The sequence below is a fragment of the Sorex araneus genome, chromosome 4 (genome assembly GCF_027595985.1).
Source record: "Sorex araneus isolate mSorAra2 chromosome 4, mSorAra2.pri, whole genome shotgun sequence".
Classification (NCBI taxonomy): Eukaryota; Metazoa; Chordata; class Mammalia; order Eulipotyphla; family Soricidae; genus Sorex; species Sorex araneus.
Window position 1 is genome coordinate 153,274,243 of NC_073305.1, and position 25,539 is coordinate 153,299,781.

The following is a 25,539-nucleotide window of genomic DNA, read 5'->3' on the forward strand; positions in this document are numbered from 1 at the left end:
AGAGATGTTAAGCTACATTCCTAAATTTCTATGGCACTGCAAACTGATCTTTAAAAATACCAATGAAAACAAAATACGATTTCAAACTTAAAAACAACAGGACATACTGATAAAGCATTTATGCAAATAATTTTTAATATTTTTAGATGTGGATTGTTACAGTAGTATAGAAAAGCTATCACTATTTTGAAATTATCTTCTGGTGACAGGTTAGAATTAGAACCTAATGAATCACATTTTTTTTTCAAATGTTACTGCAATCATTATGAGTTTTACATTTACTTGAAAAAGATTATTTCACAAAACAGAAACCTGGTATAAACGCAGACACCTAAGCTGCTTCATGAGTCCCTTTGAAGACTTATGCAGTTCTGGTGTAAAATTAAACTTGATACAGTAAATAGTGCTTAATTACTAATTTAAAAATTCCAGAGTGCACAAATTACCAGTTTATAGCAGACTCGCCATATGATTATCATTCATAATTCAAATGGAAAATTATTAAAATGATCAAATTAGTAAAGCTCCAAATTTGTAGGAGTTAACGGTAAAGAAAGGAGGCATCAGGTACCATTCCCTAGGACTTAAATATTCTAACAGAAGAAAATGACTTCTTATCCCTCACCTGGCCTCTCCATTTTTGTTCTTTACTTACAAGATTCATTATTTTGAAAGTTATTTATAAGACAGGATAAAATCTATGAAAAAATAACATTAGGAATAGACTTTGTAAACAATAAGATCTTTGGTTATAGTCTAATAACTATAAGAAGGAATTTATATTTTTTAACCAAAACTTGGTAGCGACCCAAATATACTGCAAACTTGGCGATCAGTAAGTGCGGGTATTCAATTATCTATTACCATTACCATTGTTGAGAATGATATTCAGTTAACTATTACCATTGTTCAGATACCTATAACAATTACCATTGCTTGGAAAGTCTAATAGTTCAGAAAGATACTTCAAAATCTGACATTTTTAACATCTTTTAACTGTTAATACATTTAATTACCAAAGTTTATACTTATTTTTTTAAGTTATTTAAATTTTCCTCTTCTAGCAATCGCCTCTAAATTTGCAGGTCCACCCCAAACTGTGCCTACAAGATCTCTCTCAGTCTGTAGTGCCTCCTCAAAACCAAGCTGCTTGACTGACGACACAGATGTTTTCATAGCTCTGATTACTTCTGGTGAACCTTTGGTAAATTGCTTTAGCCACTCTTGTGCCTCTTGTAGAGATTCATTTTCATCTGAAGACTGCAAGACCTCTTCAGCCATTCCTATGTTCACAGCTTTCACTGAATCTAGTTTAAGGGCCCCACTTAAGACTTTGAGAGCTTGTCTACTGCCGATGATATTAACCAGCCGAGTAGCACCACCCCAGCTTGGTACTATCCCCATTTCCTTGTGGACAAATCTGATCTCACTCTCTTTAGTCATTAATCTGCAAAAGAGAAAAAGAAAAACTTGATTGTAACAAAGTATATATGCTTTGGTCACCAAGTACTATCTATTCATGATCTGGTCTGAAATCTAGATTATGTTAGAACCATTGTTCAGAAAGTCTTAAGTCTAGAATCCACACTTATTACATAGTACTTAACACTTCAGTCTAAAAAACATTTTTCTTGTCTTTGCTTTTTCCTTTGCAAACTAGAATCATCTTTTCTTCATAAAGCTCAAAATTTTATCTTTCTACAGTGAGTTGCAACCTCTAAAATGAAACAAGAAAATAGGGCAAGTTACTAGAATTTGAGACTGTTAACTTCAAGTGGACAAAGCCTCTGAACACTCCCAAAAGCTTCTCCAAGGAATGAACATGTAAAAAGCTGCTATTAAGAATGTGCTCAGGGGGCTGGAGCGATAGCACAGTGGGTAGGGCATTTGCCTTGCATGCGGCCGACCCGGCAATTCCCAGCATCCCATATGGTCCCCTGAGCACCGCCAGGGGTGATTCCTGAGTGCAGAGCCAGGAGTAACCCCTGAGCATCACCGGGTGTGACCCAAAAAGCAAAAAAAAAAAAAAAAAACGCGCTCAGAAAGGGAATTTAAATTCCAGACCTAGAAGTAAAACTGCTGGGCTTCTATGGGGAATACACTAATAATGTAGAAATAGAGCAAACAGATTAGCATAAAATTCAGAGGCACATATAACACCATGGAAGCTTAGCTTTATAGTATGAAGCTATTCAGAAGAGGCAACAAGTGATTAGCATCCAACTTATTTTTTGAGGATTGCCCCGGATGCTTTATTCCTTCATTGCTTCATTGCTTCCTGCATGCTCCTGGAAGCAACTTCTTATTGTCTAGTTCTCCCTCTCAGAGAACCCGGCAAGCTACCGAAAGTATCCTGCCCGGACGGCAGAGCCTGGCAAGCTACCCATGGTGTATTTGATTGGTCAAAAACAGTAACAATGATGGGTCTCATTTCCCTGACCCTGAAAGAGCCTGCAATGCGGCACCATTGAGAAGGACAAGTAAAAGGAGGCTGCTAAAATCTCAGGGCTAAGACAAATGAAGACATTACTGGTGCCCACCGGAGCAACTCGATGAACAATGGGATGGCAGTGATACAGCCCTGGATGCTTCATTAGTATGTATTTATCTGTCATTTCATAACACCTCAATGTAAGGAACTTTGTAACCTTTAGGACAATCATGAAGTACAGTAACAGTCTGTATAGGGGGAAATGGGCAACAAATGGCAAAGCCAACAATTAATCCAAGGCAGGTTAGTTTCACTGTGTAGTTCTCTTAATGTCACAGTATGTAACAGCTAGACTGGGATGGAAGCAATAAAGAAAGTTGACAGTGGACTGGAGGCAGTGAATTCCTTTTGCAGGGTTTCCTTTTTCCCAAGCCTTGAGATTTTTCTGATTAGAACAGTTAAGAGAAAGTGGAATGACTGAATGATTAAGGAGCAACAAAGAAACAAGGTATAGCAAAGGACTTCACAATTGGCAGTTAAATATTTGTATGCTATCAAAAGGTTGCTTGTCATAGTGTTATGCTGCCTATGAGTTTTATTTCAACTATGCTTCCATTGAGAAACTTTCAGTATCTTAAAACCTCAATTTGGACCAATAATATCAGAACTTTAATACAGAACTTCAGAAAAATTACTGCTTTCGAACTTCCTGGCAAAAACAGATTTGAACTTCAAAGTGGTTCGAGCTCAGCTGCAGGTGGTCTGGGTCTGTCAGCATCAAGAACAACAGGCTCTTCTTTTGAGGCTCTGACCCTTTAAACAGAAAAATCTCAGTAGAGAATTCTCACAAAAGCCTATTTATTAACCTACTGGGCCAGAGAATTTTCATTTCACAGCTGTGAATTCCTACAAGAGAAAATCTGCCTCAGTATGAACAATTGTTTTTCGAAAACAAATAACCACGGAAATGGTAGGATTCAATAAATGATTTTTCAATAAGGAGGAGAAAATTTGTAAGAATCTGAACCTAATGCAAAATTATGAGGGTTACTGCACAGTACTGATACTGGCTCAGAGCTACATCTACAATACAAAAATGATGGTCGGGTGTTAGGAATCATGTGAACATGAAAGTTACTTAGGGGACTGGAGCGATAGCACAGCGGGTAGGGTGTTTGCCTTACACTCGGCCGACCCGGGTTCAATTCCCAGCATCCCATATGATCCCCTGAGCACCGCCAGGAGTAATTCCTGAGTGCATGAGCAGGAGTAACTGTGTATTGCCTGGTGTGATCCAAAAAGCAAAAAGCAAAAAAAAAAGTTATTTAAACCCTATTGGATAATATAAATGATTATGACAAAAGCTAATCATGTATATTTGTAATTCTGCTTGAAGAGTACCATCTATACCACATGGCTTTTTTTTCCTTTGCTATATTTCACAAGATGCCTTTTTGAAAAATATTTTTAAACTGAACAAATTGAGATGATCTTTTAAAAATATCTGTTGTGATCAACTCTGATTCATTATATTGTGTCTTACTGAATGACTATGTAATGTTTTGTTTGGGGGTCATACCCGGTGATGCTAAGGTACACTCATGGCAGTATTTGGAGGCTCATGTGGTGCTGGGAATCAAACCTGTGATTCCTGCCACACATTCATAGTATGTGCTCTTGCCCTTCTAGCTACTGCCATGGCACTCTACATTTAATAATTATTAGTAAATACAACCATAAAAGTCAATGAAATGTTTTATACCTTAGACATAAAACTATTAATCTACAAAACAGGGTAGTTTGTTAGTAAAAGATAATGGAATATTCAGGTTGTAGCCTTTCATAAAGTTTAAAAATTTAAATATTATGAAATAGGGAAAATTTCCCTTTACCAAAATATACTTCAAAATAGAAATTGTTTTCTGATAGACCTTACTACATTACACACAATTTAGTTCTAAGAGAAAAATAAAATTTAGTTCTAGAGGTTAAATGCAATTATCTGGTACTACCTGTAATGTGCTTACGCGGACATCAAAACTGGAATAAGTCTTGTTTTCTTTTTTATGACTGGGTTGTGTTGGTGGGGGGGTGATGTGTGCATGTGCATATATTTGTGTCTACAAATGTGTGTGTCACATGCATATAAAACAAAACAGTGTTGTAGTCACTACAAAAAACAGTTTCTGCTAGTGAGACAGTATACAGTTGTCCCTAGACTTGGAGTCTTCAACCACTGGCCCACAGACCGATACTCATCTGCACGTATATAAAGGTTGAAAATCACTGGTCTGGAGCCAGGAGACAGTGCAGCAGTTGGGGCACATCTGCTTCACCTGAGTCCAATTCCTAGCAACACATGCTGAGCACTGCTGGGAATGGCTGCTCTGCCGTGAGCACGGCCAGGCATGGGCCTGGAGGCCCCCAGTTCCACCAAGCCCAGCAAAGTGGGTCCATGAAAAAGCATGTCTGCCTGGAAGCAATGTGAATGTACATGCTTGAGAAGATACATCAAATGAGGCCCGTATCCTCAGACATTTCGTAACTAAAACCAGGACATGCGACACTTCCTTCACTTGGGGAATAAGACAAGACAAATTAGCAGTGTTGGAAGGAAACAGCCTCTGATCATTTTTCCTATGATTTTTGCCTTTAGTCATAAACAGTAACTGTTCCCACAGATCAGAAAAGAACATGGTGATATAAAAGTCTTAAAAAAAACAACTGCTAGGAAATGAAACTACACTGTGTTAGAGGCTTTCTCCAAAGGCCATCTTTAATTTGCACTAATACTAATGTACAGAGTTTGCTGGTGTGATAATGCACACTTATGTAACTTACTTCATTAACTGTAGTAAACATTAAATATTTTATCATATATTAAAATTATATATTTAAATTATGTATTTAACAAGTACCTAATTTCAGGTTAAAATGATAAAAGCGTTTAGTCTCTTCACAGACTACCTTTTCTAATTCGTTTCACAGCATGTTTCCTCCTCATAAAACAAAACCCAGCAAACTAATGCAATTTGCACCGATGGCAGCAGAGGGCACTATCAAGTGAGCTTCTTCTCCAGTTCTAGTTTTCAAGGAGAATAGGCTCTTTGAAAATTCTCTTAGATAGAAAAAATATTTTATCTATATGAAAACAAAGTCATATTTTTTTTCAAAGTCATATATTTTGAACAGTAAACTGAAACAAATCTAAGATTATAAAAAATAAAAATACAAAGTGTACTAATTTGCATAGCTTACTGAATTTTTTTTCACACTATATGGTGCCCTTTATAAAATACAAAAAGGAACAATTTATTATGTAACTAAAAAGATTTAAGTTCGGGAAAATAGTTTCCCTGAGGAATAAATGAAGGGCTTCATTTCATTTTAACACTGTTAGAATTCTTGACCTGTATTATGGTTATACAGATTATCATTTTAAGTCAGTAGTGAGGGGGGAAGGGGGGTGGTGGGAGGGATACTTGGATGATTGATGGTGGAGAATGAGCACTGGTAGAGGGATGGGTACTCGATCACTGTATGACTGAAATGCAAGCATGAAAGTTTGTAAGTCTGCAACTATACCCCATGGTTATTCGCTAATAAAAAAATTTAAAAAAATAAAAAAATAAAATAAAAATAAATCAGTAGTGACTATGCTGGCTTTCATTTTGTAATAAGCCATTAAACATTTATGCTTTACATATATAAAAAATCAAAAGATTAGAAAGTTCTTAAAATTACATGAGTAATCAGAAGAAGGAAGTATCTTTTTTTGGGGGGAGGCGGGGGGGCCACTCCTTGCTCTGCACTCAGGGATCTCTCCTGGTGAGCTCGGGGGACCATATGGAGGGTCAGGAATTGAAACCAGTTTTGGCTGCATGCAAGGCAAGTGCCCTATCTGCTGTACTATCACTCTGGACCGCAAGAAATACATAATGACATAAAAGATCGTGATAAGCAGAACACATTTAGAAATATCTACTTCAAAGACAGAGGTTCCAAATCAGGAGTGTATGGATGAGATTTCAGGTAAAATTCCATAAAGTATCATATATTAATGATGTTTATGCTAAGAGAATACAATTTCCATCTTACCTGAAGTCACATGCTGTAGTAAATTCTGCTCCTCCACCCATTGCCCGTCCTTGAATGAGCGCAACACTTATTAAAGGAAGTCTATATGATAAGGGAAAAAAGAAAAGTGGAACATTAATATTTTTCACTTTCAGAAAGTATTTTTAAGATGAAAATTAGTAACAAACACACGAAAAATGATAAGCTTGTTGATCAGGATGGAAAACACACTATAGTATTGAAAAAAATAGCAATTCTTTTCGAATTAACCTTATTTCACATTACCCATGTCTCTAAATACAGCTAGTAATATAAACTGTTAAGGAGATACTAAACTCCTTAACATAAACTGTCTTTTTTTGTCTTACATCTTACTTTTAAAGTATATTTATCAAAATAAATAACAAAAAACTTGCATATATTTCATAACATTTAAATTACTATCATCTATGATATGAAGAAATAGCGTAAGAATAAAAATGACTTGAAAGTCAGTTAATATATTTTATAACTTGAAAATCAGCTAATACATTTTAACTGACACAAAAAAATAACAAAAAGATTTTTGGTTTGTTTAGAAATTATACTTGTGACCAAGACACATTACCTCATAAATCTTGTTAAGGTGTTTTGCATGAACATACACAAGGCCACGCCATCCTTAAAATAAGAAAAATAAACACAACAGTGTAATTCAAACAGTTAAGGCAAAAACCTCAGAATTTATAAACAGTAAAACCAATACTATAACTTGTGAGTGAGGTTTTCATTGAAAATTATTTGCTGCTGTCTAAAATGCAAATGATGTAGTATGACACTTGATCTCTTAGGATTCTCTACAAAACATTATGCAAATATTATGGGAAATATATTATCCCAGTATATAATTATTACTATAATTGTCACTAGCTCGTGACAGAGACAAATGGAGATGTTACTGGTGCCCACTCGAACAAATCGAAGATCAACGGGACTACAAGTGATACAAGTGAAGTGATATTATTACTAGTTCATAATTCTACAGAGGCTACATAGGTTATTTCTACATACTATTGATGTTCTCATTTTTGGCAGCTGTACAAATTGCAAACTTTTTATTTTTTTTAATTAATTTATTTTTTAATTAGTGAATCACCGTGAGGGTACAGTTACAGATTTCTACATTTTTGTGCTCCTGTTTCTCTCATACAATGTTCCAGAACCCATCCCTTCACCAGTGCCCATTCTCCACCACAAATAAACCCAGCATCCCTCCCACTCCCCAACCCCATCTCCCCCCACCCCACCCTGCCTCTGTGGCAGGGTATTCTGTTTTGTTCTCTCTCTCCAATTGGGTGTTGTGGTTTGCAATAGGGGTGTTGAGTGGCCATTGTGTTCAGTCTCACCCTTCCCCCTTGTGGCCTCCAACCACATTTTACTTGGTGTTCCCTTCTCTATCTGAGCTGCCTTTTCCCCAGAATGTGAGGCCAGCTTCCAAGCCATGGAATCAACCTCCTGGTACTTATTTCTACTATTCTTGGGTGTTGTCTCCTAGTCTATTATTCTATATTCCACAGATGAGTGCAATCTTTCTATGTCTGTCTCTCTCTTTCTGACTCATTTCACTTAGCATGATACTTTTCAGGCTGATCCACTTATATGCAAACTTCATGACCTCATTTTTTCTAACAGCTGCATAGTATTCCATTGTATAGATGTACCAAAGTTTCTTCAACCAGTCATGTGTTCTAGGGCACTCGGGTTTTTTCCAAATTCTGGCTATTGTAAACAGTGCTGAGATGAACATGTAAGTGCAGATGTCATTTCGACTATATTTTTTTGCTTCTTTGGGATATATTCCCAGCAGTGGTATTGCTGGGTCAAATGGGAGCTCAATTTCTAATTTTTTGAGACTCGTCCATTATGTTTTCCAAAAGGGCTGAACCACTCGTCATTCCCATCAGCAGTGTAGAAGGGTCCTTTTCTCCCCACATCCTCTCCAACAGCGGTTGCTTTTGTTCTTTTGGATGTGTGCCAGTCTCTGTGGTGTGAGGTGGTATCTCATGGTTGTTTTGTTCTGCATCTCCCTGATGATTAGTGATGTAGAGCACTTTTTCATGTGCCTTTTGGCCATTCATATCTCTTCCTTGGGAAAGTTTCTGTTCATTTCTTCACCCCATTTTTTGATGGGGTTGGATGATTTCTTCTTGTAGAGTTCAACCAGTGCCTTATATACCCTGGATATCAACCCCTTACCTGATGATATGGTATTGGGTGAATATCCTTTCCCATTCTGTAGATTGTCTTTGTATTCTGGTCACTGTATCTTTTGCGGTGCAAAAGCTCTTTAGTTTAATGTAATCCCATTTGTTTATCTCTGTTTCCACTTGGTTGGCCAGTTGCATGTCATCTTTGAAGATACCTTTATCTTCAATATTGTGGAGGGTTTTGCCAACCTTGCCTTCAATGTACCTTATGGTTTGAGGTCTGATGTTGAGGTGTTTAATTCATTTTGATCTGACTTTTGTGCATAGTGTCAGGTTGAGGTCTAAGCCCATTCTTTACAAATTGCAAACTTTTTAAATACATTTCTTATAAGTATTTCAAACTCTGGAGCCTGGGAAATGGCTCAAAAGGCTGGAGCACATGCTTTTCAATTCTACTTGAATCTTGGATTTGATCCCCAATACCATATGGTCCTCCAAGCAACACAGGAGCAAGTCCAGAATGAAAACAGAGAATATCTCCCTGCCCAAGCAGGGTTCGGCGTCAAAAGTTTTCTTTTTAAAACTATCTTTATTTAATTTCTTTTACCTCTTGAACATATCTTGCACCCTTCTGCCTGATAAAACTTCCTATCCAGTGATGATATCATATTGCCAAAAGAAGACAATCTCAACTGATGTCAAATTGTTAAACCAACTTTATGGATGACTATGCCCCTAAAATACCCTAACTTTGGTCAAAACCTATTTGCCATTCCTCTAACACCTTACACTTATTCTTTTATCTTTGTTCCATTGCCTTCTCTATTTGAAATAACCTATACTTTGACTTAACATAAAGAAAGGCTCATATCAAGTATTTTCCATCAAGATTTAGAAAATCCCTGAGTGATGGTTTTCTCCTGTTTCACTTTAACTTTTTATTATAATAACTTAGTCATAGTACTTGCAATCTCTCTTACAAGTACTGTATTTAGTTCACTATTAAATAATCTGCACAAGAAAGGGGCGACCTATAAAAAATACCGTAGAGATTTCTCAAGTAAGAACAGAGATCCCATATGACCTTAGAATTTCACTTCTGACATCAGTCCCGTCAATCATACACACACACAATTCAAAAAGATTCACACACACTATGATCACTGAAGCACTTAGTACGTAACTGTTTAGAAATAAATATCCAATGACAGAAGTTTTAGCATGTACACATAATGAAATATTATGAAGCTATAAGAAAAGATGAAATAATTCAATTTGCTATAACTTGGACAGATATAAAGGATATATAAAGTGAAATACAAGGGAAAACAATAGAGGATGACCTCATCTGTGGTAAGTAGAGAAGTAGCACATGGAAATGGACAGTATCAAATGACACCAAAGTCTTCAAAATCTTGGTCTTCAGACTGAGATTACCCAACAGGGGGTGTGGAGTTGGGGTGTGGCAGAGGAGAGTAGAGGGGTGAATGGGCATCCTGGAGAGGACTAGAAATGATAAGTCATTGGTAGCTGGTCCTGGGCACTTGGTGGTGCTGAGGTGTGGTAACTGTGTACATCAATATTATAAGTATCATATCATATAGTATAATATCGTATCACTATCAACTTGTTACTTAAATTCTAGTAATAATTTTTTTAAAAAGAGAAAAGTCAATGAGAAAAATAAAACCCTACTGGTGATGTAATAAGCTGGGGAAAAGGAACCAAAAAAAAAAAAAAGTAAGACCTGCATCAACAGTGAAGTACATAAGCTGGAAGCTTGGAAGTACCAAAAGAAAAAAAATGTTTTCAGAACTGCTAGTGACAGACATATCTTCATCTCTATAATGATACTCTGAGACACAACCTTACTTTCCAACTCTTCCCAGTACCACAATGGTTAAGAATCAGTGTTCAACTTATTGAAAAAAGAAAATATTAACATAACATTTACTCTAGGTTACATTCATTCTGAGTGAAAAAGTGCCCAGCCAGTAAAAATTATCTTTCTAGATCCACAAGTGAGCAAAGTTTTCTTTCTAAGTGTTGATGTATACATTTAACTATTTCCTTATAATATATGGAAAGACAGAGGGGGAAAAAAAGCTTGTCCATAAATTAAGGACTGAAATGGAAGTATACAACGATCGTGGCAAAATCTAAAAAGTTAAGCCAGCACTCTGAAGTCACTGCAGTTTATGTTAAATAAAATCACATTCAAGTGTGAGCCATCAGTGACACACACCCGTATGAACATTTAAACAATAAAGAGAAAGTGCAATAGATTTGCGGAAAGAAAACAAACAACTGGCATGGGGGTGTGGCTGGGGGTGTTGAGGAAAGATATCATCAAACCCTATTGCTTATAAAGGTTTCTAAAATGCCAATATTTTCCTTAAGACACAACCTTGACAAGTGAAGCCTGCAGAATACACAGGCTTAATTTTTTTCATCACTTAAAAGCTAAAATGGCATTTTAATTATTTGTTCTCTGAAAAGAGTTTGCCTTCAGTTTATAGAAAATTTATGGCACCAAATTCAGATTAAAAAACATAATACTCATTATGTTTCTTCCTATTTTATAGTTTTCTGTCTCATAATTTCTCGGGGACAATGTTAATGCTACGCAAATCGATCTCCAAGCCTTGTCAGGGAAGTTGGAGCTCATTTCCTGCTCATTAAGTAAAGGATAACAAAATGAAACCAGCCAGCCACCAACTTTTATTTCACCACTGTGATTTACAATATTCTTAACAGTACTGCTTTGAGCGAGAGCACAGCGGTTGGGCGTTCACCTTTCACGCAGCCAACCCGTGTTCGATTCCTCCGCCCCTCTCGGAGAGTATTGAGCTACTGAGAGTATTGAACCTGTGCGGCAGAACCTGGCAAGCTACCTGTGCGTATTGGATATGCCAAAAACAGTAACAATAAGTCTCTCAATGAGATATGTTACTGGTGCCCGCTCGAACAAATCGATGAGCAATGGGATGACAGTGACAGTGACTGCTTCGAGCATATCTTCCTCAAGACCACACCCACCATCAGCATGCCATCAGAGCCCCACTGTCCCTAAGTACGCTCCCATTCACTGTCTGCCCCTGCAGATGCCTCTTTTCAAACTCCGTTCTGTTTACCTGCCCTCAGGGGCTGTTACCATTGACCATTTTTTACTTCTCTTATTAATTCTCTGAATTGCACTTATGAGAGGCCATTCAGTGCGAGAGACCATTTCTCTCCCTTTGACTTCACTCATCAAGATACTCTCTAGTTGCATCCATGTAACAGAAAACTGCAAGAGCTCATTATTTTCTTACAGTTGAGTGTATTTCATTATGTATACATGCCACATTTTTTTTTTTTTAATCCACTCATCTGTTCTTAGGCACTTGGGCCATTTCCAGATCTCGGCTTTGTGAATAGCTCAGCAATGAAAACAGAAGTGCAAGTATCTTTCTGAAATATCTGTTTTGGGCTTCTGACATAGATACCAAGAAGTGGAATTGCTGGATCACATGAAAGTTAAATGCCTAATTTTTAAGGAAGTCTATATATTGTTTTCTATAGAGCTGAACCAGATGACTATTCCAACAGTGGATGGGAATTCCTTTTTCCCTACATTCCTTCTAGCACTTAAGGGACCAACTACATTAAAAAAAAAACACAAAAACCAGTTGATCCATGGAAGCCAGAATGATTGTAGATAGGGTAGGGTGCTTGCCTTACACATGGCAAACCCAGTTTCAATTCTGGACACCCCAGATGGGCTCCCAAGCACTGACAGGAGGATCTCTGTGCACAGGGCCAGAAGTAAGCCTTAAGAACTGCTAGGTGTGGACCGAAAAACAAAGACAAATTTATCTAAATACTTGGCCACAAATCTACCAAATCTGTGCTCTGATTTACCAAATTAGGAATCATTCCTCATATGTTTATACAAAAAGAAATCACGCATTATATACAGTGATGTGAGTTGTAGAATGCCAGTAAGAAATTACTACCCACAAATACCCTACATCTAGAACAGCAAAAGAATCATTTTTTCTTTTTCTTTTCATTTTTCTCTCTTCCTTTTATTTTTTTTACCTAGAAGAATATGGGTAGAGAGATGGACAAATTCAAGGAAAACAGATTTTAGGATGAATGATAAAATGATTATCAAATATCAAATACGCCACAGGTAGCTTGCCAGTCTCTGCTGTGAGGGTGAGATACTCTTGGTCGATATGCCATAAACAGTAACAAGTCTCACCCACACAATGGAGACGTTACTTGTGCCCGCTCGAACAAATTGATGAGCAATGGGATGACAGTGATACAGTGATAAAATGATTAGCATTTCTTTTCAAACAGGATAATGTTTTTCCACTGTTACCATTTACTAAAGTCTATTATATGTCAGACTCTGACTCTCAAATAACATAGCTTATCACTATATGCTAAGGGGCTTCCACTTAAAAGAATTCCAATTCTGGGCAGGAAGGTAGTGCAAAGGATGGAAATACAAGCTTCCTAAGTAGAAGACCCAGGTTTGATCCCTGGTCCCTTATTTCCCTCAGTACCACAGAAGTAACCCCCTTATCAATGCTGCCAAAATCCTGAGAATTACAGGGTGTGGCCCCAAAACAAATGAATACTTTTTCTTAAAAAAATTTCTAAAGAATTTAGAACACTAGTGACTCTAATAATAGACTCTAGTTATTGCTAACATTTCTTCCTCCCTCCCTCCCTCCCTCCCCTCCTCCCTCCCTCCCTCCCTTCCCTCCCACCCCTCCCTCTTCCTCTTTCTCCTAGTACTTCACACTACTATGCCCTAATCTTAATTTAAAAATTAAAAACTGTCACTTTGAAGGCTATAACAGCTGTTATAATAATAACCACATAAATAAAATATAAACTGCGGAATCACATGTACTGAGTAACCATACAGTATTCAGCAGAAGTCAAGCAACACTTGCCTCTGGAGTTCCCAGTGCCTTCACGGCATTCAGATCAGATCCTGAGCAGAACGTATTTTTTGCTCCACGGACAATGACTCCTTTCCCTTCTTTCCAATTTTCCAGCTCAATCACTTTTTCCAGAAGTTGTAACATCATCACACCTGACAGAAAAGAGAAACAGGACAATCAGACACAGATACACTATTGGTAGAGTAAAAATAATTTAGAAGCTGGTAGGCCAAACAAGACACTTAGGTTATATAATTTACAAATATTCACTGAGTGTCTACCAAGTGTCTATTGCATTGTTGCCATAGGGTGGATTTCAAATGCAACTGAAGATTATCTTTTACCCCCTTGAAACACATAACTGACAGAGATTACCAAAACCACTTTGACATACTAGTGCTGGGTAGTGAGCAAGGTTTTGCTTTTTGTCCATTACATAATGTCATAATTGGAATTTAATCTTTGATCCCTGCCCCCCAAATGACCTTATACACAAAAAAACCCTCTAGGTCTTAACCATAAAATTCTTATAAGCCAAGAGTCTTGCCTTGGACTCTTGCCTTATACAAGCGAAACATAGCAGGAGGAGGAAAGGGTCAACAAATAGTCAAATGCTGCATCTTCATTGATTACTGTAATTATGTGGTTAAAACTAATGAATGGGGCCAAGCACCCTACCAGTGCAGCAGGTAGGGTACTTTCCATGCACACGACCAATTTTGGTTTGATCCCAGCACCCAATATGGTCCCCTAAGCACCAGCAGGAGTGATACCTGAGCGCAGAGTCAGGAGTATCCCTGAGCACAGCCACGTGTAGTCCAAATATAAAACACCCAAAATTTAAAAACCCTAATGATGGGGTTGGAAGATAGTACAGAGGTTAAGTTGCATATACCTTGTGGACAGCTGACCATCCCCAAGCTGATTCGATACAGTCCTAGAAGTCACCAAGTACCACTAGGTGGTGACTGGGGGCCCACAAGCACTGCCACCATGACCTAGGTAGTGCCCAGCATGTCAGGACCCCCAAAGCACCTTATCCTTGGGTACTTGGCACTTACACTGAAACACCATCAGGGCCCCCAAAGCACCTTATCCTTGGGTACTTGGATACTTGGCACTCAGTGAAACACGATGCAGCTGGCCAAGAATCACTGGGTGGGGCTTCCAGCATTCCTGGGCACCTCTTGTGATGGCACCCCTCAGCAGGTAGGGCGTTTGCCTTGCGTGCAGCCAACCTGGGTTCGATTCCTCCGCTCCTCTCAGAGAGCCCGCAAGTTACCGAGAGTATCTTGCCTGCACAACAGAGCCTGGCAAGCTACCCATGGTGTATTCGATATGCCAAAAATAGTAACAAGTCTCACAATGGAGATGTTACTGGTGCCCACTTGAGAAAAATCGATGAGCAACGGGATGACAGTGACAGTGATGCAGAACTAAAGTAAGAACAGCCTTATTTCAATTCACAGGGGGAAAACTAAGCTAACTGTATTTTCTCATGGACAGATTTCTCCTCTCTAGTTTTTCATTTTGTGCTTTGTTTTGCAGCCACAATTGGTGGTGCACTACTCCTTGTTAGCTTGGTGCTAAGGGGTCACTCCTGGCAGTACTCAAAGGATCAGCAGTGCCAGTTCAAACTTAGGCCTCCAGCATGCAAAGTAAGTGCTTAGCCCATTGAGCTCCTTCTCTTGGCCTCCCCTCTAGCTTTAAAAAATATCTCTCAAACTTCCTTTACCTTGCCTGTTAATGACACTGGCTGAACACGAGTTAGTAAATTTCAATAAGAGAAATTATCAAAATTAATCTGAGTTACTTTTCCATCAACATCTGAATATATTTTTTCATCACTAAAATGTTGACTAAAAATATTAATTAAAAATGTAGGTAGGACTGTGAATTTACACTGGCAGTGCAAAAACACATAGTAGAAATGCCATTTGCACTTCTATCTTCATTGCAGTACTAGTCACATTAGGCAGAAACTGGAAACAGAGTGCCCAAGAACAGACAACTGGCTAAAGAAACTGGTACATCTACACAATGGAACAGTATGCAGCTGTTAGGAAAAATAAAGTCACAAAATTTGCTTATAAATGGACAGAGTATCATACTGAGGGAAATGAGTCAGAAGGAGAGGACATAGAATGATTGGATTCATTTGTGGGATATAAAAAACACAGTATGAGACTATTACCCATGGACAATAGTAATAAGGGCCAGAAGGACTGGCCCATGGTTGGAAGCTTATCACAAGTGAAGGCATGGTAAAGGAAATTAGGATAGAGAAGGAACCACTATGAGGACAATTGGAAATGATAACTCTGACAAGAATTGAGTGCTAAATGTAGGTAAAAGGATATACATGATAATCTTACAGTACCTATACCGCAAATAATAAAGACCAAAAGGAAAGCGAGTGAGCGAGCGAGAGAAAGAGAGAGAGAGGAGAGAGAAGAGAGAGAAAAGTGTCTGCTATAGAGACAGAGTGGGGTAGGGAGTAGAAGGAGGGAAACATGGGACACTGTTGGTGGAAAATGTACACTGGTGAAGGAACAGATGTTGGAATATTGTATGACTGAAACCCAATCATGGAAAACTTTGTAACTGTTTATTTCATGGTGATTTAATTAAATAATATTTTTTTTTAAATGTAGATCGTTTGTGTGACTTAGTGTGATTTTTTTCCCCCATAAATTCTGTCACCAGAGTCACTGCCCAAGAGCGGGCCCTCTGGCTACTGATCGAGCAGCTTAAGCCATGATTCCAGAGACTCAGAAACAAATCTTGGAACCATGGCTTTTTGCAGAAATGCGTCCAGCCTTCACACTAGGCTATGGGCCCCGGGTCACCCCAGGTGGGAAACAGTCCCTTCCCTCCGCCGGTTCCCCTTGATGGCTCGATGGCCGCCATTCTTCACAGGCCAATGGACAATGAGGTATGGGCCTGCAGTAATGATACATGTGGGGTCTCACAGGATGGGGGTGGAGCCAGCCCTTCTCTCCCCCACCCCAACAAGACCCCAAGTCGCTGCTCACGAGCAGGCCCGCTAGCTACTGATCAAGCCGCTTAAGCCATGATCCCAGAGACTCAGAAGCAAATCTCGGAACCCACCAACTTTTGGCAGAAATCCCTCCAGATTTAATTATTAAAATTTCAGAATTCTAAAATCACGCGGCCACTATTGCAGCCGCGCAACATCATATGCTATTCATAATAAGCAATAGAATTCAAATTGTCTAATGTTTTCAGCAGACCTGAGTGCTGGGCTAAAATCCCAAATAATAATAGTGGGTCTGGTGCTGAAATATTGAATGTAATCAAAGGAGAGAGAGTAATGTGGAAATCATCTGCCACACAGGTAGGGGGAGGGTGTGGGATGGGGGGTATACTGGGGGTTTTGGTGGTAGAAAATGTGCACTGGTGAAGGGACGGGTGTTTCATCATTGTATGACCAAGACTTAAACCCAAAAGCTTTGTAAATGCTCTCACGGTGCTTCAATAAATAAATTTATTTTTAAAAATCTAAAAAAGAAAAAAATCTGTCGCCAGAGTAAGAATAAAAATCACATAACAGTCCATTAGATTTTTTTCTATTTTGGGTCACATCCGGCAATGCTCAGGGCTTACTTCTAGCTCTGTACTCAGGAATTACTCCTGACGGTGCTCAGGGGACACTGAGAATTGAACACGGGACACTGGAAATCGAACCGGGGTTGGCTGTGTGCAAGGCAAACGCCCTAACTGCTGTGCTATCACTCCAGCCCCTGATTAGATTTCTGTGTCACTCTTTACCTAGTAGAAGAAACACATACAATACCTGAGAGAGCATTCATTTTACTTGGATTATTCAGAGTAAGAATGCCAATGCCATCATCTTCTTTCTGAAGGTCCACAGATCCACCAGGAAACTGCATTAGCTTTTTTTTAACTTCTTCCTCATGGAAGCCATGAGATGTATTATAAAGTGCTGACTGGTGTAGCAATTTTGTCCTGACAGTTAAGGATGATGCCTTCAAAAGACTTGCCATTTCTGGAAAAGATAAGTATGAAAAGGTCCAAATGAAAAGACACTCACTTTTCTAATATTTTAGTGACAGGCTTTAGTGATAGACTTTTCTCATCATTGGAAGTACCCTCATCCTGTAAGTCTTTGTGGGGCCAAAGAGATGAGAGATTAAGACACTTGTCACATATGCAGTCAATCCCCCATTCAATTCCTGGCACCTCAAATAATCACCCAAACTTAAAAACAGTCTCCAAGAGGGAATGCTACAAGAACAATTCCTTTCCCTAACAATTTTTTTCTTAGCATTATTTTTACCTCATACAATGCTTTCCTAGAATAAGACTGAAAAATTCCTAAAGAAAAAGAGCAAAGGAATAAGAATATGTTTTTTTGTTCCAGAGAGTTGGGTCACCTGTCTTAGTGTATATAAACATACTGGGTAGTATCATCTCTGTCCATAGGCTTTTCTTCCTCACATCATCATAGAAATATATACATCATAAGTTACGGTTCAGTAAATTTTCACTGATAAACACATTTAAGTAAATAGCACCCAGATCAAGCAACAGAGTATGAATCTCAGAAGTCCAATGTGTGACCTTTTTCCAGTCACAAATCTAAATAAGGATAACAACTACCTTGACCCTTAAAAACAGCCTGAATTTTACATACATTAAATAATAGATATTGTTTTGTGTCTGGTTTATAATACTTTATAAATTATAGACTGAGAGGCTGGAGCGATAGCATAGCACATAGGGCATTTGCCTTGTGCGTGGTCGACCCAGGCTCAATTCCCAGCATCCCATATGGTCCCCTGAGCACCGCCAGGAGTAATTCCTGAGTGCAAAGCCAGGAGTAACCCCTGTGCAGTGCCAGGTGTAACCCAAAAAAGAACAAAAAAATTATAAACTGAGTTTATAACACTCATTATTGCTATGATATATATGAGAATTCAATTAATTCTTCTCAGTACAGTTATTTATATGATTTTTTTCTGCTCTAAAGTAAAATTCTGGGGTGTTTTCAATTGAGGGAATTACAATTAGAGTTGTTGTAAAAATTTTTATATTTTTTGGGGGGTCACATCTGGCAGTGCTCAGGACTTCTGTCTGGCTCTGAGCTTAGGATCACTCTGGACAGGCCATATAGGGTGTCAAAGGTCAAACCCAGGTTGGCTGCATGCAAATCAAGCACGCAACCATCTGTACTATTGCTCCAGTCCCTAATGTACACGCTTTAACATGTTGTTGGGTAAGTATTTATTCAATTCCTTGGTCATTTATCTGGAAAAAAATTACTGAGTAGCTGACTTATTCTGTTAAACATGTCTTTCTCTTTTAATTCTCTCTCAGTCACTTTCCCAGTATACTACCAGTCAACTTCAAAAGATCATTACAAATTCACTGTGAAAATTTCAAAATGCTCCAAAACTATAATAGAAAATAATGGATGTCCCTCAATTATAATAAATATTACCACTCTTCATATTTTCTTTAGTTTTCTTTTTAAAATTTTTAATTTTTATAATTGTATAGGACTGGAATGATAGCACAGTGGGTAGGGCGCTTGCCTTGCATGCGGCCCACCAGGTTCGATTCCTCTGTCCCTTCTCGGAGAGTCCAGCAAGCTACCAAGAGTATCCCACCCACGTGGCAGAGCCTGGCAAGCTACCCATGGCATATTCGATATGCCAAAAACAGTAACAACAAGTCTCACAATGGAGATGTTACTGGTGCCCGCTCAAGCAAATTGACAAACAACGGGACGACAGTGCTACAGTGCTACATAATTGTATAACATGCACAAAAGTAGAGAAAGTAGCACAGCACATTATCAATTATTGCCTATATTTTTGTAATCTCATTTCCCCTAGTCCCTACCTCTCAAAAGTATATACAACCCACTGACACTTCCCTTGAGTAATTTTAAAAGAAAAGGCATAGGGTAAACAAAGCTAGTGGCAGTCCAACTAAAGAGACATCTATCCGAAGCCCTGCCTAAAAAATAATAAACCCTGGTTTGAGCCCAGACAATATGAAACAAAGAGATAGTTTTTGGCACCATGGAACCTAGCCAGCAAAATTTGTTCTTAGAAATATTGCATCAGAGTAGTACTCAGGAGCCATCCACCATTTCATCTCCTGTCAGGACCCGTCAGAAAAGGAAGGGAGGCCGTAGGTCACCAAGCCTGGCTCTAGCCCAGTCCCAGTAATCTGAGCAGTGTGTTGATCAGAGCCCTGTTGGGATCAGTACTTAAGAGCTACCTGCATTCTGTTGCTCAGGACAGGCCACTGCAAAGCGCGTTGCCTCTAGCATGCTCGTATTACTGCACTTCCTCAAATCTGACTATGAACATAAAATGACCACCTAACTCTAGCCACACAATAACAACCTACCTGCGCAATAACAGACAAGAAACACTTCTAGACTGCAAAAGTCACAATGGAAAAAGCAACGCAAAATCCCACCATGCTTAGTGTGGAAGAATGTTATCCTGAAGACTCAACCAGTAATAACCAGTTACTTAGCCTCTTTGATAAAGAGTTTAGAGACGAAATGGCGAGAGTGCTTAAGGAACTCAATGAAACAGTGGAATATACAGTAAATAAAATACAAGCAAATATGAGAGCAATGAGAAAAGTACAACCAGAAATAAGAGAACTAAAGAGTTCAGTATGTGAAATGAAAAACTCACTGGAAGGTCTCAGCAGCACAGTAACAGCAGCTGAGGACAGAATCAGTGAGCTCCAAGACACGGTGCAAAAAAACCTCCAAACAGCAAAAGATGCAAAAAATCCACATAATAAATGAAAAGCAGACAAGAGAACTATAAGATGAATCCAAAAGGAACAACATAAAAGTCATTGGGGGTTCCAGGTGTCCAGGAAGGAAATTCCATTGAAGAAGCAATAGTCAAAGAAATCATCACTGAGAAATTTCCAGAGTTGAAGAGTGCATGCACCCAGACTCAAGAGGCCCAAAGGGTACCAGCTAAAAAAGACTTAATTTTAAAAAACCCGAAGACACATTTTTAATCAGAATGACAAAAACCCCTAGATAGAATACTAAAAGTAGCAAGTTAAAAAAAGGAAATTACATATAAAACATCCTTAAGATTTACAACAAATTTATCAAATGACATCCTGCAGTCCCAAAGATAATGGGGAGATAATAGTAAACCCTTAATGAATGAACACCTCACCAAGAATAGCTACCCATCTGCACTCTCACTCAGATCTCAAGGAATGATTCACAGCTTCACAGATAAATAACAGCTCAAGAACTTCATAGACTCAAAACCAACCTTACAAGAACCTTACAAGAACTTACGCAAGACAAATGTCAAAAACATGCCAAACTCCTACAGAAAAATGGCACCAAAAAAATTCCATGATAATAATTTCACTCATGTGAAGAATCCTGGCCTCCACAATGCCGGAGAATGCTCTGGACCCCAGACGGAGCCAATAACACTGCGGTGCCCCAGATGGAGCAGTGCAGTCTTCCCACCTTCTCCAGATGAAATCCCGGCAACCATGAGCTTCTACAAACATGGCACTGGTATGATGGTACTAGGACTATTTCTCCAACTCATGCATAAGCGGCCATTGTTCAATACAAAAAACAAAAATGCTGGTATACAAAAAAACGCTCAAGAATGGCTCCTCTGCCCCTGAACAGCCATGATCCCAGAGGCACACAAACCAATCTCAGAACACAACGGTTGCTGGCAGAAATGCTCCTGGACTGTGAACTAAGCTATGGCCACGTGCCACCCTGGTAGGGGAAGGGGCTTTGTCCCTCAGCCTTTTCTCCTTTGCAGCAGCGTGGAGACCCCCACCTTTCAGAGCCAACTGAACAGAGAGGTAGGAGCTTGCAGTGATGGGGCATGTGGGAAGTCTTGTGATGTGGGGGACATCAGTTATTAGGAACCAGCCCTGCTCCCCGCCCAGACGAGATCCCGAGCAGTCGCACACAAATGGCTCCTCTGCTCCTGAACGGCCATGATCCCAGAGGCACACAAACCAATCTCGGAACATACCAGCTGCTGGCAGAAATGCCTCTGGACTTAATTACTGAAATACCAGAATCCCAAAACCGCGTGGCAGCTATTGTGGCCGAGTGATATCATATGCTCTTCATTACCAGCAATAGAAAACAAATGATCTAATGATGCTTTTTCAGCAGGTCTGACTGTTGTGGGAAAATTCCAAATAATAATAGAGGATTTTCTGTCGAAAATTGAATGTAATCAAAGTAAAGAGAGAGTAAAGTGAAAATCATCTGCCACAGAGGAGGGGGCGCGGAATGGGGGGTATACTGGGGTTCTTGGTGGTGGAACATGTGCACTGGTGAAGGGATGGGTGTTTGATCATTGTGTGACTGAAACTTAAACCTGAAAGCTTTGTAACTGTTCTCATGGTGATTCAATTAAAAAAAATTTTTTTTCACTCAATGTGACAGGCCTAAATGCATTGATTAAGAGGCACAGAGTGGCAAGATGGATTGGAAAACTGAATCGAACTTTCTGCTGCCTATAAGAAACACATTTGCAGAGTAAGGACAAACATAGGCTCAAAGTCAAAGGTTAGAAGACAATATTCCAAGCAAACAACCCCCACAAAAAGATTGATATGCCCATATTGGTATCAGACAATACTGACCTCAGGCTTAAACAGGTTAAAAAGATAGAGAGGGTCATTGCTTAATGATCAAGTGATATATACATCAGGAAGAACTCAGACTTATAAACAGGTATGTACCTAATCAGGGAGTATATATAGTATTATATATTAAGGAGTGAAATATTAGAACAACTGCTAGAAAATGAACTTCGACCGCTTCCTAACACCATACACAAAAGCTCAATCAAACGAATTAAAGACCTAGATATCCATAAGGTACACAAAGGAAAAACGTAGGCAGAACTCTCCATGGACTGAAGCTAGAGCATCTTAAAGGATGAAATGCCATTGACCAAACAAGTGGAAACAAAGATAAATAAATAATACTACATGAAATTAAGAAGCTTCTTAATCTCAAAGGAAACAAGAACTAGAAGACAAAGAGCCCACAGACTGGAATAAGTTATTTGCCTACCACTCATCTGATAAAGCACTAATATCCAACATATATAAAGCACACTGGTAGAAGTTTACAATTAAAAAAAAAAAAATCCAACCCCATCAAAAATTTGGGTAAGAGAGGAACAGAAAGTTATTCAAGGAAGAAAAACAAATGGCCAAAAGGCATATTTTAATAATGCTCAAAATGCTCTTTATCACTAATCATCAGGAAAATGCAAGTCAAAATAGTGAGGTACCACCTCACACCAAGGAAACTGGAACTCATCACAAGGAACAACCAGTGTTGATGTGGACAAAAGGGAAAATGGGCCCCTCATTCAATGCTAGTGGGAATGTTGACTGCTCCAACCTTTCTGGAAAACAATATGGACATTTCTCAAAAGACTGAGCTTCCAAATGACTCAGAACTTCAACTCCTGGGAATATACCCTAAGGATCCCAAAAAACAATTCAGAAAAGACACCTGTACTCCTATGTTCTTTGCAACACTATTCACAAGAGCCAAAATCTGGAAACAATCCAAGTGCCTAAGAACAGATGACTGGATTAAGAAGGTATGGTACATAGACACAATGGAATACTACACAGTTATTAGAAAAGATGAAGTCATAAAATTTACCTGATACAGGGATGGATCTGAAGAGTATCATAGTGAGTGAAATGCCCACGAGTATCATGCTGTCTGTCCTGGAGGGACAGACACAGAATGTTCTCACACATTTGTGGGACACAAAGACCATTGTAGGAGAGTAGCATCCAAAGACCATAGAAAAAAAGGGCAGGAGAACTGGTACTTGCCACAGAGTGTGGAGAACAGAGAAGTGACCATTAAAATAATGATAAGGGGAAGTGGTCAATTTGGATGAGAACTAGGTGCTGAAAGGAGGTAAAGAGATATCTATGATACACTTTCAGTAACAGTATTGGAAGTCACAGTGCTTAAAATAAAAGAGAAAAAGGGAGAAGTACCTGCTATAGAGACAGGCTTGGGGTGGAAGGGAAACTGGGGACATTGGTGGAGGGAAGGGGACACTGGTGAAGAGACTGGTGTTGGAACACTGTATGACTAAAACTCAATCATAAATCATTTTGCAACCTGGTAATTCAGGGAAGGAGGAAGAGAGGGAGATGACATCAATTATTAGTATTAGTATTGACATCAGTCAATACAGAGGGTAAATTCTAACAATAGCTAGGATTATTCCTACAAGATTAAAACTTCAAAAATACTACTTAGAAGCAAATTCTTTTGGATTTATATCAAGTCTTTTTTAAAACTTAAGGTTAAATATGATAAAGAACCTCTATTTTAAGTTGCAACAGATTAAAGCAAAGTCTCCCCATAATCAAATAAAAATGACCAGAAAGTAAGAAATATAGGAGCAAAATTTAAAAATCATAAGTGATCACACAAATAAGGTAAGCAAATATTTTATTGGAACTGAACATGTCTACATTTATCTCTTCCTTTCAACCCTGAATTCCCTCCAAAAAAAAATTGCCAATAACAAAAAATTGTTATTGGTATCATAAATTAAGAATAATAAAAACATTGGGCGACTCACTTATGAACTGAGGTTAATACTTACTTGGGACAAGATGATAAACAGAATAAACAATTAAGGAAAATACTAAAAGGTTACAAGTTGTGAGATAAAATATCTAATCAATTAAAGATACCTTTAATAAGTCGATGCGCTAGTTCAAAGGACTGGAGTGCATGCTTTCCATGTAGGCCTGGGTTTGAGCCTCCATACTGTGTAGTACTATGTATTGTGCCTTTAGCACTGCCAGGTGCAGTACAGAAACAAAACAAAAACTCCTGTTAATGACCTCACCTGCCGTCCATTCCATACTCCTTTTCCAAAACTCATAGAGTCTCTTAACTGTCAGCACTCTCTCATTCCATTCCCTGTTCTACTTATCAAATTAGAAAATTACATAAAGTAACTGATTCTATAATATTACTGATTTGAAGATACCTAAAAGCCTCTTAAAGGCCTAGATAGCAAAAATGCTAGGCACACCTAATTTCATAATATCCCAGGATATTTTCTGTTAATTCAAGGGATACTGCAAGATTTTGAACTTTCAAAATAAATAAATGAATCCAAATGAACATTACAACGATCTGATAAGGGGCTGGAAGATAGCAGAGGTGCTTGACTTGCAGGCAGCCAATCTGCATTCAGTGTGATCCGCAGGACCCCATATGGTACCCCAGGCCTGCCAGGAGTGATCAGAGCAGGAATAAGCCCTGAACACTTCCAGGCATGGTCCAAAAAAACATTTAAAAAAAAAAACAAAAAACCTTGTTTAATGACAGAATAAAGGCAGAAGGAACTGTATTATAGGTATATTGCCATCCCCCAAGTAGTACTTTACACAACAAAATTATAAAAGGTACTTTACACAACAAAATTATTAGTTCAAGCTGTGAACTCTGCTGCTCCTCAGAGAGCAGTCTGGACTGATATTTCTGTGTGCATTTAGGTGTTCACACTCAGTGGTGCTGTGGGGAAGGGAGATGGTAACTCCCACCAGGATGCTTAAGGTCCAGGGACTGGAGCAACAGCACAGAGGGTAGGGTGTCTGCCTTGCATGCGGCAGACCCAGGTTCGAGTCCCAGCATCCCATATGGTCCCTAGGAGTAATTCCTTAGTGCATGAGCCAGGGTTAACCCCTGTGCATCGCAGGGTGTGACCCAAAAAAAGCAAAGAACAAATGATGCTTAGGGTCCTCTGGAGGTACTTGGGCAGCCTGTGGTGCCAGGGGTGAAAACCAGGTCTCCACAGGCAAAATA

At 38.8% G+C, this 25,539-nt stretch overlaps 1 protein-coding gene across 3 annotated transcripts in view; it reads right to left on the reverse strand.

Annotated features, from left to right (window-relative positions):
- Nucleotides 1-107: 107 nt before the first annotated feature.
- The window catches only part of ECHDC1 (ethylmalonyl-CoA decarboxylase 1), a 29,488-nt gene continuing 4,056 nt past the window's right edge, over nucleotides 108-25,539 (reverse strand). For all 3 annotated transcript variants that reach the window (XM_055135239.1, XM_055135237.1, XM_055135238.1), the window contains 5 exons: nucleotides 17,458-17,670; nucleotides 13,650-13,792; nucleotides 7,116-7,168; nucleotides 6,530-6,610; nucleotides 108-1,447 (listed from right to left, as the gene is read on the reverse strand). In XM_055135239.1, the coding sequence (XP_054991214.1) occupies nucleotides 1,042-1,447; nucleotides 6,530-6,610; nucleotides 7,116-7,168; nucleotides 13,650-13,792; nucleotides 17,458-17,668 (894 nt within the window). In that variant the 5' untranslated portion in view covers nucleotides 17,669-17,670 and the 3' untranslated portion in view covers nucleotides 108-1,041. The remainder of the gene's footprint in view (nucleotides 1,448-6,529; nucleotides 6,611-7,115; nucleotides 7,169-13,649; nucleotides 13,793-17,457; nucleotides 17,671-25,539) is intronic.